General features: G+C 42.0%; 1 protein-coding gene and 1 long non-coding RNA gene across 4 annotated transcripts in view; one reads left to right on the top strand and one right to left on the bottom strand.

The window, feature by feature from the left end:
• Positions 1-13,138, top strand: part of RETREG1 (reticulophagy regulator 1) — a 136,043-nt gene extending 122,905 nt beyond the window's left edge. For all 3 annotated transcript variants that reach the window (XM_084618128.1, XM_084618129.1, XM_084618130.1), the window contains 2 exons: positions 5,872-5,998; positions 8,987-13,138. In XM_084618128.1, the coding sequence (XP_084474254.1) occupies positions 5,872-5,998; positions 8,987-9,498 (639 nt within the window). In that variant the 3' untranslated portion in view covers positions 9,499-13,138. The remainder of the gene's footprint in view (positions 1-5,871; positions 5,999-8,986) is intronic.
• Positions 1-13,933, bottom strand: part of LOC311515223 — a 152,922-nt gene that overhangs the window by 65,963 nt on the left and 73,026 nt on the right. The window lies entirely within an intron of this gene.

The following is a 13,933-nucleotide window of genomic DNA, read 5'->3' on the forward strand; positions in this document are numbered from 1 at the left end:
GTTAGTCTCTAAGGTGCCACAAGTCCTCCTTTTCTTTTTGCGAAGACAGACTAACACGGCTGCTACTCTGAAACCTTTGGTAGCAGTGTCTGTTGAGCCAGCACATGCCTTCTCTCTCCTCATGCTGTGCCAGGAGGCTAGCCAGTATGCACAGGCTAACTGTCCTCAGTTCTTTCTCAGCCGCCCCTGGCTAGAGACGAACCATTAGCTGTCTGTTCACAGATTGTTAACCCCTTTTACAATTGCTAATTTTTAGCTTCCTTTGAAGCCTCTTTTCTTCATTTGTTTTTCTTATCTGTTGCCTAAAAAAAAAAAGAAAAGGAAAGAAAAAAGAAAAGGACTTTATTCTTTTGTCAACCCCCAATGAGCGGGAGGACACCCCCTCCCCCAAAAAAGGATATGCCCAGCTCCCCGGGCTTCAAGAAGTGCCGCACTTGCAGCAAGGTGATCCCTGTTGCGAACAAGCACTTTCAGTGCATCCACTCCTTCCGCGAGGGTTACATCAAACAAAGGTGTACCTTCTGCCAGCAGATCTGGCTGAGATCCCTCAAGGACAGAGAGCTTCACCAAAAAAGTATCTTCATGGAGGCAGCTCTTTGACCTCAAGCTTCCAGTGGACGGTCTTCCCCACAGCCTTCAACTTCGAAAGACAGTGGGTGGAGGAAACGGAATGGGGACTCCTCTCTCAAGTCAAAAAAAGAGAGCAGGATGTCCCTTCAGTGAGCCTAGGGATAGCCATAAGTAATAGCCATCTCACTCAGTATCCTCAGCACCGAGAGCTCAATCCAGCACTCACGCCTCTTGGCAACCATTGGTATCCAGTACCACTCACAGGCCCACAGACCCGTTGGGCATGGGCACTGAATCATCGGTACTGAAAGATGAGGACAAACACCCGAGGAAGATACTCCTAGTATGCAAGTCAACCTCAGTATTGCTAGCAACAGTAGCCCGCCCAGCACCGGAGAGACCGGTACAGGCAAGGTCTCCATCTCCCCTGACACCAGAAGAATCGGTACCGGTGGAATTCCACCAGACCAGAGACTTCTGCATGATGAAGGCACCTGAGTCTTCACCGCTCACTACCAACATCAGGGCATCATGTTTTTGCTGGGCACAGGGGATATCCTTGCAATCATGCCATGCTCCTCCACTATCTAGTGAGGGGTCAGATAGTGAGCCAGAGGAAGTATCACAGGGCTCCTCCCAAGCTCCGTATGGTTCCAACTATCAACAGGATCTGGGAATGTACCAGCAGATGGTATACCACCACCATCTTGGTACAGCCACCCATGGGAACCTCTACCAGGCCATATGCCACCATAATGGCCATACTGCGACCCGTAGGCAGCACACCGAGAGCCTGCCTCGCAAGCTTCGAGCCTCGCCCGAAAACCCTCCCAGAACACTCCTTTGGCCACGGCAACAAGGGCCTCAGAGCCTCAGGAAATGGAGGAACAAAAGGTTGACACGGAGGAGGACGGAACATCTAAAGCCATATTCTCTTCCCCGGATGAAGCAGTCATGCCTTTACGTCTGTCCTTAGTAGACAATTTCCATCCACTGGAGGAGGTCAAGGATACACACCAGCTCCTTGATATCCTCCTTGAAGATCGCCCTCCCAATTAATGAAGCCATCTTAAACCTGGCTAAAACGGTGTGGCAAACCTCGGCATCGATAGCTCCAGCATGTAAGTGTGCATACAAGAAATATTATGTCCCCACAAAGGAATCAGTTCCTTTTCTCCCATCCACCACCATTCCATTGTGATAGATGCCGTGAATTCCCATGGCCGACAACAGCATTCCAGGGCAACACCCTATAACAGGGATAGGAAGTGCCTTGATCTCTTTGGCAGGAAGGTCCTCATGCTCCTTACAATTCTGCATTGCCAACTCTCAAGCTCTCACGGAAAAATACGATTATACAAGCTACAGTAAGTTGAATGACTTTATTGATAAACTGTCAAAGAGTCATCGGGAATCCTTCAAGGCCATCATTAAGGAGAGACAATTAGTGCCAAAACATTGCTACAGTCAGCCCTCGACACCACCAACATGGCAGTTAGATCCATCTCCATGGCTGTGGTGATGAGGCAGGTGTCATGGCGCCACTTGTCAGGATTCCTGAAGGAGATGCAGACCACAATAGAAGACCTCCCCTAAAAGGATGCAAAGCTCTTCGCTGAGAAGACCGATGCCTCCCTCCATACCTTGAAGAATTCCAGGGCCACCCTCAGGTTGCTGGGAATCTATACACCAGGGCAAAAGAGATGGTTTAGCGCCCAATTCCAACACAGACCATATATGACTCAATTACCATAACAGCACCATTATGAGCCACAAAGAAAAAAGGGGAAATTCCCAAAGCTCAAGCCATCCAGTCCACAATCTTCGACCCAGCCTCCTGCCTGTAAGCACCACTTTTGATGGGCAGATCAAGGTGCCACAAGACCACTCCCTGCAACTGACTATGATTGTGCACCTATATGGCAGCATTGCACAATGCCTCGGAACACGTAACATTGGACAGATGGGTCTTAGAGATCATCTTATCCAGATACTCCATCCACTTCACCTCCCTGCCCCCTCCACCACACTCTTCCTTGTCCCTCTTCAGGGACCCTTCTCACGAGAGTCTGCTACGACAGGAGATAGATAGACTCCTCCAGTTAGGAGCCATAGAACCAGTACCTCAACATCTGTGAGGCAAAGGGTTCTACTCTCGTTACTTCCTAATACCCAAAAGAAAGCAAGGGTGGAGACCCATACTGGACCTCAGAGCTCTCAACAAGTTTGTCAAAGCTCAGAAGTTCAAGATGGTCAGCTTATTGATGATTATTCCATCACTGGAACAGGGAGACTGGTTTTCAGCCCTTGACCTACAGGATGTCTACTTTAACATTTCGATCCAACCAGCTCACAGACGATTTCTCAGATTCACTCTGGGACACGACCATTACCAATACAGAGTCCTTCGTTCGGACTCTCATTGGCCCCAAGAGTATTTTCCAAAGTTCTCCCAGTGGTAGCCACTCATTTACGCTCACAAGGGATAATGATCTACCCATACCTGGACAATTGTCTCCGCAGAGCCTGATCACTTCAGGAGGTTCATCAAGCCATTGACACCACAATACACTTGTTTACAGAACTGAGCTTGCAGATCAATACCCAGAATTCAACCCTCAGGACAGTGCAGCACCTGGAATTCATAGGAGCCGACCTCGATGCTCTACAGGCCAAAGCCTTCCTACCTCAACAGGTTCCTATCCCTCATCTCACTCATAGACACGGCTCAATGCAGTCCACAGATACCATCCAGACTTTGCCTTCAACTGTTGGGGCATATGGTGGCAGGAACGGCTGTGATACCACACACCAGACTCCGCATGTGATACCTCCAACTGTGGTTCAGTTCGGTTCACAGATCGAACGGAGACAGGCTGGACAAATCCCTGTCACTACCTACAAGGATCAAAAACTCCTTATACTGGTGGAAGTGTGAGTTACCTCCCGGCACTCCTTAGACCAGTGGTGGACAACCTGCAGGTCACATGTGGCCCATCAGGGTAATCTGATTGCGGGCTCTGAGACATTTTGCTGATGTTGACAGTCCGCAGGCATGGCCACCACAGTCCAGCCCTCCAAAAGGGGTACTGCTTGGGAATCACCTACAGTGGAGCACCTGTTGGGATGCTGCTCGAAGAAGCAATTACTCACCTTGTGCAGTAAAAGAGGTTCTTCAAGATGTGTCCCCCTAGGGGTGCTCCACAACCTGCCCTTCTCCCTTCCACTTCAGAGTTCCCAATATGGGACTTTGTGGTAGAGAAGGATGGATAGCCCGTGCATACTGGCTAGCCTCATGGCGCAGCACGAAGAGAGCTAGCGCATGTGCTGCCAAAGTTCTCTGATCACCAGTGCAGGGATGCAGACACGCCTACAGTGGAGCACTCACAGGGACGCACAAGGTGAGGAACAACTTCTTTCTATAGTTAAACCACATATTTTGTCAAAGACTTGCGGAATCATTTAAACCCATATGACCACTTTTTATGTGGTGTTATATTGCATGTAAATGACCATACCGTGCAGCCTTTGCAGAGTTATGTAGCTTTGATAATACATACAACAAAAAGACTTTAAAATACTTCCAGCCTATGTTAGTATGCTGTATAACTATACCATGGCTCTTCTCAGTATAGTCGGAGAGAGTGCATTAAATGACAATTATTTGATATCAATTCTTAGGGCTAGAAATTCCCATACTGGATTAGACCAAATAGTCCATGTACTCCTGAAACCTGACTCTGACAACAGATGCTACTAGATGCTGTAGAGGAAGTCAATCCTGAGCACTTAATGGTAGTTTTGTGCTCTGAAGCATAAGGTTTTTTTTTCAATAGGATAAAAAACTGTAGCTAGTGTGACTGGACATATGTAGATAAAACATTATCAGAATAATTATTTTCAAGTTTAGCTAGGTTTGGTTTTGCTTTGTGTATAAAGCATGAATACACATGCTGTATTTGCAGAGTGCTGCAGTTCTCATTGCAAATAGAATAAGCATCTACATAAAATATGACTGAGAGTAAACAATGACTATGTATCTATGAGCGAGGTGTTTTCCCGGGCTTGCTTAGCATAGTCTGATTTCAAATGGTGGGAAAGGAGGCTGGAGCAACAAGCAGGGATAACATCAGAGACATCAAAATGTGTTTTATAATTGCATATGTTCAAATACATCATACCACTAAGGTACATCTACACTGCAGCTTCCCAGCTCAGGTAGACAGATGCACTAGCCCTGCTCAAGCTAGTGCTCTAAAAATAACAGTGTAGCTGGGGAGTAGCTAGGGCAGTATCTTGGGCTAGCCACCTGAGTACAAACCTGCCCAGCCCCTTGGGTACATATTCAGGTAGCTAGCCTAAACTGCCACCAGTGCTACCCCCAGCTACACTGCTATTTTTAGCACACTAGCTCAAGCAGAGCTAGCACATGTCTGTCTACCTAAGCTGGGAGGTATGCTCACAGCTGTAGCATAGATGTACTGTAAGTGTTACCTACTTGTTTCTACATTTAAGCTGGAAAGAATGTCTGTGTCAGGGGTGGGCAAACTTTTTGGCCCACGGCCCACATCTGGGTATGGAAATTGTATGGCGGGCCATGAATGCTCATGAAATTGGGGGCTGGGGTGTAGAAGGGGGTGAGTGTTCTGGCTGCGGGCTCTGGGGTGGGGCTGGGGATGACGGTTTGGGGTGCAGGAGGGTGCTCTGGGCTGGGACCAAGGAGTTCAGAGGGCAGGAGGGGGATTGGGGCAGGGGGTCAGGGGTGCAGGCTCTGGGCAGCACTTACCTCAAGCAGCTCCCAGAAGCAGCGACATGTCCCCACTCCAGCTCCTACATGGAGGCGTGGCCAAGCAGCTCTGCACACTGCCCTGTCCGCAGGCACCACCCCTGCAGCGCCCATTGGCCGTGGTTCCCAGCCAATGGGAGCTGTGGGGATGGCACTTGGGGTGGGGGCAGAGTACGGAGCCCCTTGGCTGCCCCTACATGTAGGAGCCGGATGGGAGATATGCCACTGCTTCCAAGAGCCGCACAGAGCTGGGCAAGCCCCTGACCCCGCTCCCCAACTGGAGCGCCAGAGCCGGGCAAGCCCCAGACCCTACTCCCCGGCAGGAGCTTGAGGGTTGGATTAAAATGTCTGGCCAGATGTGGTCCCTGGGCCATAGTTTGCCCACCCCTGGTCTACGTGATATCACAAGCAAGATGCATTACATTGCTTTTCAGTGTCTAGGCATTAACTTAACTGTAAAATGAATTCTCTGAGTGTAAGAATGCCACATTTCATGTATTTTTATATATTTATAGATTAGTCCTACGGTTATTGCTAAAGAGCTATCGGTGTCTGACACAGATGTATCAGAGGTATCTTGGACTGATAATGGGACCTTTAATTTATCTGAGGGATACACTCCACAGACAGACACATCTGATGGTATGTAATGGTTTCATTTAAGTCTTCATTTATTACATTACTGGAAATTATCTAAAATTTTTAGGGTACATCAGGACATGACAATTCCTTGTAAAAGCTGACTTTTTTTTATTAAAATACACCTCTACCCCAATATAACACGGTCCGATATAACGCGAATTCAGATATAATGTGGTAAAGCAGCGCTCTGGGGGGCGGGGCTGCACGCTCCGGCGGATCAGCATGTCTGGCTCCCACACGCTGCCCTGAGCAGCGTGTTAAGGGTGCTGGGCCGGGGCTGAGGGGTTGGATAATGGGGCCATAGGGGGAGGGGGAACAGGGGTCGATTCAGATGTGCAGGGACAGCATAGGGGGCTCGGACAGGCTGTGGCGACCCGGGGGGCGGCTCATGGCTGGAAGTTCATGCCCCAGCCTGGGTGCCTGGGGCCAGAGGGAGCGGGTCCGTGCTGCAGCCCTGGCCCCAGCTCCCTGCCTCCTGTGCCCCGGCCAGGGGGTGCTACGTGCTCCACCAGGCTGGGCGGTTTTGCTGCCGCTTCACTCTGCTCCTGCCTCTCTCCTGCGCCCCCGCCCAAAACCCTCTGCCCCTACAAACAAAAATGATTTAGTTTGCAAGTTTACAAACATTTTTATCCTAAAGGAATAAAAATATCTTTCCTAGTAAAATTTCAAAAAACATTATTTCTTTGTACACTCTAATCCCTCTACCCTGATATAATGCGGTTTCACCTATAATGCGGTAAGATTTTTTGGCTCCCAAGGACTGCGTTATATCAGGGTAGAGGTGTATACCGCAATAGGTTTAATTTATTGTGTTTTGGGGACATCTGCTGGACAAGGATTATCTGTGTCTTGTACATTATGCAGCACATTAATGTATAACTTAAATAACATCAGCAGCAAAGACTAAATTAAACATGCTCATAACCAGCAAGACCAGCTATCTCCACCAGAGTTCTCAGGCAGCATGGAAAAATAGGATTTATCCTCTTGCTCTTTGGAGTGTGTGTATGTGCCATGTTGATATAAAGGAAGGAAGAGGAGGAGCATATCTTGATATGTTGGGTAACCACTCCAGAAGTCAATTAAAGAAAAGCATTAATGGGCTCCAAATAATAGAATCTTGGGGGAGATGGACAGCATCGAGCCAGGATTGGAGGGGGAGGCTCATAGGCTAGGAGATACCCAAGGACACCTCTTTAAAGGCTAAATCATGAGATCCTTACTCTGTTTTTACTCAACCAATCTCCCAGTGGGAATTTGCCTGAGTGAGGACTGAGTAGAAGAAAAGTAAGGAGTTCAGTATCTGGCACTCTGGATAGGTTATGGAGAACTTCCAGCTAGCCAGATCAAGAGAAGGACCATAGAGTATTGTAAATGTTACTGATATTGTATATGCTGTATCTGGTGTCACTACAGTAGTCTTGATGTAATCTATTCAGTTAGTTGTTCTTCTATTCTGCAGGTCCTGTATTTTTCTTCTACGCTGGAGGTTACTTAAAATTACAAGTTAGGATAGTATTGCAGGATAGTTATAAATGCCAAATCAACATCATTTAATTCTTTCTTTTTTTAAAGTATCTATCACAAGTTGTAATCAAACAGCACTATTTGGTGGAAAAATACAAGTTAATGATAAATATGTATGATTCATTTTAATCTTTTAAACTTCAGGGCTTTTATATCTTTTAGCCTTTATCAAAATGCCTCATCACTTGTTCTTATGAAACAAAATAAATTCAATCAGATTAATTTTTTTTTATATCCTCAGTGCACATTAGAACAAAGGTTCTTTTCATATATATTCTCCTTAATTCATTTCCTTAAGCCCTGGTTTACAAGCCTATGGTCAGTTGGTGTTTTAGTAGAGTAAGGACTCTAGCATCCGGTCATAAAAGCACACTGTGAAGTTTTAGAGTAGCAGCCGTGTTAGTCTGTATTTGCAAAAAGAAAAGGAGTACTAGTGGCACCTTAGAGACTAACCAATTTATTTGAGCATAAGCTTTTGTGAGCTACAACTCACTTCATCAGATGCATTCAGTGGAAAATACAGTGAGGAGATTTATATACACACAGAACATGAAAAAATGGGTGTTATCCTGCTGGTAATAGCTCATCTTAAGTGATCACTCTCCTTACCGTGTGTATGATAACACCCATTTTTTCATGTTCTGTGTATATATAAATCTCCTCACTGTATTCCACTGAATGCATCCGATGAAGTGAGCTGTAACTCATGAAAGTTTATGCTCACTTAAATTGGTTAGTTTTGAAGGTGCCACTAATACTCCTTTTCTTTTTGTGAAGTTTTAATTTTTTTAAAAATTCATTATGTTACTAATAACACTTTGGATTACTAAAAACAAAACCATTGAAATCCAATTTACTTTTAACAATTAAAAGTGAAACTACACTGGTCAGTTTTGCTAAGGTTTTGTGTTCAATATTTGTGGAGGATGTTTTACATACAACTTTGATGTTAACAAAAATGTTTTCATGATATTTTTTCATACCTTAATGAAAAGAGATTTGTTAATGGATTCAGACATTCCCGAGCAGATTTTACAACCGACCCCCATCAGCATGGTGCTCATGCATGAGGACCACAAGATGAGTTTCACCAGGAAATTTTCATTTTGTAGGCCCAGTGAAAAGTAAAATGTAAACAGTGTAAACGGTGAAAGGAAATTTAATTTTTACATTTTTAATAATCTAAGGAAGCTTTTAATATTTACTTTTAACCTGACATTCTCCCATTATATTATTGTTTTCTCACTGAAGTAATATAGTCAGATTTTGAGCAACAGTGATGTTTGCAGCTTTGAAATACTGAGTATATAATCTGAGAAACATCTAATTTGAATGGTGTCAGAAAGCTCTCCTTGTTAAATCACAAAATTGTGGTAGGGAATAAACTTTACTAATAATAATTGTGTTCTTTCATTCTCCCTTGTTTGCTAACAGTATTTTCAATTGCTAATCTCTTAATAGATTTTGACCGACCTAGTGATCATGAAGAAGCTTTTGCCAGAGATCTTGCAGAATTTCCCTCTTTAGAAAATGGTGCAGGAACAAATGATGATGATGACTCGAGCATTGGCATGCCCATCCAGCAGAAGAGAAAAAAGGAACAGATGCCTTCCAAGGTGGCTCATTCTCCCAGACAGAGGAAAGAGAGGCAGTCTGCCACAGGCCTTTCCCTTCCTTTGACCAGTGACCAAACCTTTAACTTAGTGAGTGATATTGCTGGTGATGTTATTGCAGCTGCAGTGTCTGCCGCCATCAAAGACCAGTTGCAGTCCACACGGCAAGCACCCTCACCGGTAGTCCCCAGTTTGAGTGAGGAGACAGACGCAGAAGAAGCTGATGATTTTGAACTGCTTGACCAATCAGAGCTTGAGCAGATTGAGGGTGAACTGGGGCTTCCACAAGGCCAAGAAGAAAAGCCACAGGAAAAAAAGAAATCTTCAGGCTTCCTTTCAAATCTGCTTGGAGGTCATTAACCTGGAAATTGGAGCTAGTAACATAGCAGAAATGAAACAAAAAATCAAATGCAAAAAAGGAAAATGCTCAGCTGTAAGCTTTAACTATTACTTCAGATGTGTTGTAATAATTTCCTTACACAGAGTGAATTAATTGGATACATATCAGCTGACCTTGATAGTTTAATGTTTCTGATAGTTATGCCTCAGTGTAGTAGCATGAAATGAAGTATCTAGCCACTCTTTGGTCACTGATGAATGTTAGAGGTCAGTTGTTATTTAAGAAAAAATTAAATTGCCAAATCTAGATTTTGGGGTCCTCAGCCAAAATGCTCTCCACCTTCTGTTTGTTTACACTTAGTTTTCAAGCATCCAAAGCAGTTAACAATATGTATAGTGAAGAGAAATTATGAATAGGATGCAGTGAGATAAGCAAAATCTTCTTATCTGCCTCTATTATAGTGAAATATCTAGATCCCTATGGTTATTGTGTGTGGCACGTTTGATGTCAATGAACACTTTATTAGCATAAGCCTTGAATTTAAGGATGTGTGCAACGCCATCAAAATTAACAAAAGTTCTGTTGCATATGTAAACTTTCAAATTAATTTTTTGATAAGCTGATACATTTCCAAGTTATCTCTGATGTTTTAGGCTTGTAGAGTTATGAAATGGCATGCTACTAAATTGACCACCTGCTGTATTTTCTGCTAGAGTCTGGTACTGGGCAATAATGTCCATAAAAAGCAAGGCAAAAACAATGTTACACTTGAGATTATGAATATCATGTAAACTGAACAAGGCTTTTGTTGTTTTGTTTTTTAATTTTAGTTTGGAATAGGGAAGCCAAGAATATTAAAGGTGAGCAGAGAGGCTTTTTACCTGCCAATTCCTGCAGTCAAGGTTATGTTTTTCTCATGAGACAGCTGCTATCACTACTAATTGAAGTCATTGGAGAGTTATTCTTTAAGATGTATCTGGTGTTCAGTGAGGCCAGATGTTATAGAAGAAACACAGAAACTTCTTGGCATACAAGTGAAGGAGGAACTTGTTTAAAAATATTTATTTGTAATTTTTAACTCCTCACATACTCAGACTGGCTTGGGATCTTAAACAAGTAACTTACTCCATTTTTTTCAAGATTTTTGGTTCACCTTTAAACAAAGATGAAAGGCAATGCCCATTTAAGGTAAACAAAGATTAATAGGAAGAAGTAAAGCTAGTTTTATTAATGTGCTATAAATTGTAAGCAGGGTTGAGGGACCATGTCAGCTGTTATCACTAATCTTTGTGATTCCCTATTTGCTGGCATTTTAACAGGTGAATGTTGTTATCTAGGACTGTTGGAAAGTATAAACCAAGCTTATAACAAGGTCAGCTTTTCTTCCATAATAGACTATTTTTAGAAAAAAAACTTGTTTTAAAATAGTGCCATTTTAAATTTGTTTTTCTTTCTGAGGCATTTAAAAGCTAGACAGATTGCCAAAAAGATTTTAGGTAAAGGAAAGCTATGGAAGACTTTTGACACTAGCTTTATTGTTGCTTGTGCTTATGCGTCAGTAATGCATATTAACTGTGTTTGCTGTCCTTTATCAGTACAAAAGTGAGCCTGTGCCTTCATTATCTAACCCATCCTGAAAGAAGTGAAAACTGGATATAGAGCCCACAAACGTAGTTTTTTAAATTACATCATCCTGACATTTAATACAAGTTTCTGAAAAATAAATAAAATACAGCCACATATTTTATATGTTGTTAGCTGTTAAGTTTTTTATGACTTTTTCCCAGCTTGTGCATTCCCATTTAATAAACAAACAAACAAACACAAAGGCTGTGGCCACGAAATTAGTGAGTGTAAACCCCATTTCAGATGAATAAAGAACACTGTTTCCTTAATGCATGTTTAAGACAATCTACATAGTCAGATGAGTACAAGTTACAAGTCACCAATGAAGCTTTACAGAACATCTTGACAATAGTATGCTTCCCTGTGTGATGGTACAAGTAACAAGAAGATTAAAAGGTTACAACACATGAAGAAACTGGATGGGCAGGGCTGGAGAGGGGGAGGTTTTTAACAAGACTGTAAGTGGATGATGAGGCTTGCTGTCAATGGTGGCATTGTAACAAGTGTGCACTTTATTGTTTTCTGAAGAATATTTGTGGTTACAAAATTATAAAATACAGGGGCACTCTTACAGAAATGCAAATTACATCAAGGAACAAAAGCAGTTGCAGGAGGAGTTGCTCAGACTTTTTGTAAATGATCCATTTTCTGGTTTCAAGATAGAAAGGTAAATCAATTTGGACTACGTGTTCTAGTGTGGAATAAGTCCTGAATTGTCCATAAGGAAGCAAGGCAAAACAAATCTGAACATACAACATACTGAAATGTGGGAGCACAATTGCTCATTACCCTGTGTTTAGCTTTTTAAAATATTTTGTTCTTCTGTTTTTATAGTAGTTAAAGTATAATTAACTCTTTGTTCAAGACCCCAAATACTGCAGGATTGGAAGAAGAGGACTTAGTCAAAATTATTGGTAGTAATAAAATTATAGCATATCCTTTCATACTTTATTAATATCAGACTGACCCATGAGCATCTGTGAGAGCTGAAAAAGAAGGCTTTGGGATCTGAATAGTAAGTAATTGAGCATGCCATGATTTTCTGCAGAACTTTCTCAAAAAAAGACAGCGTAGGTCAGAAGTACTTGGTTCAGAAATAATTAAGAAATATTGGTTATGCATTCCCTTTGCATTAGTTGGATATTTGAGCACAAAGAAACATTTTCTGGCTTTCAAAAAGATCCCGTCCAGAGTGTGTTCAGTTGGAATTAATATTAGGGATATTAATTTTGCTACACTCAGCAGCAGCAACAAAATAAGTTACTGAAGAATTACAACAGTTAACAATCTCGCAATAATTCTCATAGCTTCTTTCCTAACAAGAGTCCTCCCACCTTCAAAAATTAATAAAATTACAGAAACAAAGCTGTATGAGTAAATTAAATAGTGTAAAAGTGTATATTTTCTTATAGAAAACAGTTTTGACACAATATATTGAAAAATATAATAAACACATATCGAGCTAGATGATGATTGTATCTTTAAGGGATTTCTCCATTTGTTAGAAGAGTATATATGCACCCTAGTTCAGTCCTCCTTACTCAGTAAAATTCCTATTGACTTCATTGAGCCTGTTGTCCTAGTAAGGATGGCTGAACTGGGGGCCGTAATTATGTCACTCCTGTTTCTTGAACAATATGTTAAATCCAGAATAAAGGAACCTTTCAAAAAGCTTAAACTTGGGATATAGAAGCCTTTTTGGCACATATATAATCATAAATGCATACCTTTCATCGTTTAGTGAGCTTGTTTCTTTTTTAAATTGAGTCTATAATGAGGAGGGATAGCTTAGTTTATTTGAGCACAGATAAATAGGACATTACTAAATATGAAAAAATACAGATTTTACTTCTTTAGTTCATTTTGCACTTATTCCAGACAAATGTCCATTTAACTAAGCACTCTGTTGAACAGACGTATGTTGATCTCCATTTATTTAATATGAAAACAATTAATGGTTTCTAGATACAATCTATCCAGGTAACCAGAAACTGGAAAATTACAAAATGTCTTAAACTGTTTAAAATATTTTGCAGCACTTTACCTAATATGATTACTGTTTTATAAACATGGAATACTTATTAATTATTATTATTATTATTATTATAGTAATTGTTTGTAAAACCATTTAATAAATATGGTAGTTTTTATCTTTCATTATATAAAATTGTATGTTTGTTATTCCAAAAAAATAACTTCAGTCAAGTTAATGCCGCCACTTGTTGGGCTTTTTTCCTAATCTGATGTGAACCACTGTTTTAATAGTGTGGAGGGTCATACTAAATAAATAATCTTAGCTCTCAGCTACAGCCTGATAATTTTAGAACTTTATCCATGTAAGCAGGGTGTGAATGAGCTCTCCGCTGACATATTGTGGTGAGCTGGAGGAACAGACTGTATTTGCATAGGCACACCTACTCTGCTTAGGTACACAGCAGAGGGAACTGCTCTGTCAAAATGATCAATTTGAGCTTGTGTTGGGTTACAAATCACTCTAGTATTTGAATGCAGGAGTAATAGAATGTTGTTATCCTGGTTATCTGAGTAAAGGGCAGCAGAACTGTACTTAATTTGCCCTGATTGATGGGGGTTACCCCATACTGAACTTCACTCTTTAAGCAGTGGGTAGGGATGCCAAATTCCACTTGAAAAACAGAGAGGATGGGAATGGGTGTTTATACCTGGTGGTGTGGGTTCTGTCTAAAGATCCTTCCTCTCTCCACTGTTTAAAGACAGAGCTGACTACATGCATTGAGAGTCTTTGTTAAGTGATCACTACAGCTGAAATCACCGATAACCACTGTGTTGAGCACAGTGACAGTATGGTGG

This window comes from Lepidochelys olivacea (genome assembly GCF_965140295.1).
Source record: "Lepidochelys olivacea isolate rLepOli2 genome assembly, chromosome: 2".
In the NCBI taxonomy this organism is placed as follows: Eukaryota; Metazoa; Chordata; order Testudines; family Cheloniidae; genus Lepidochelys; species Lepidochelys olivacea.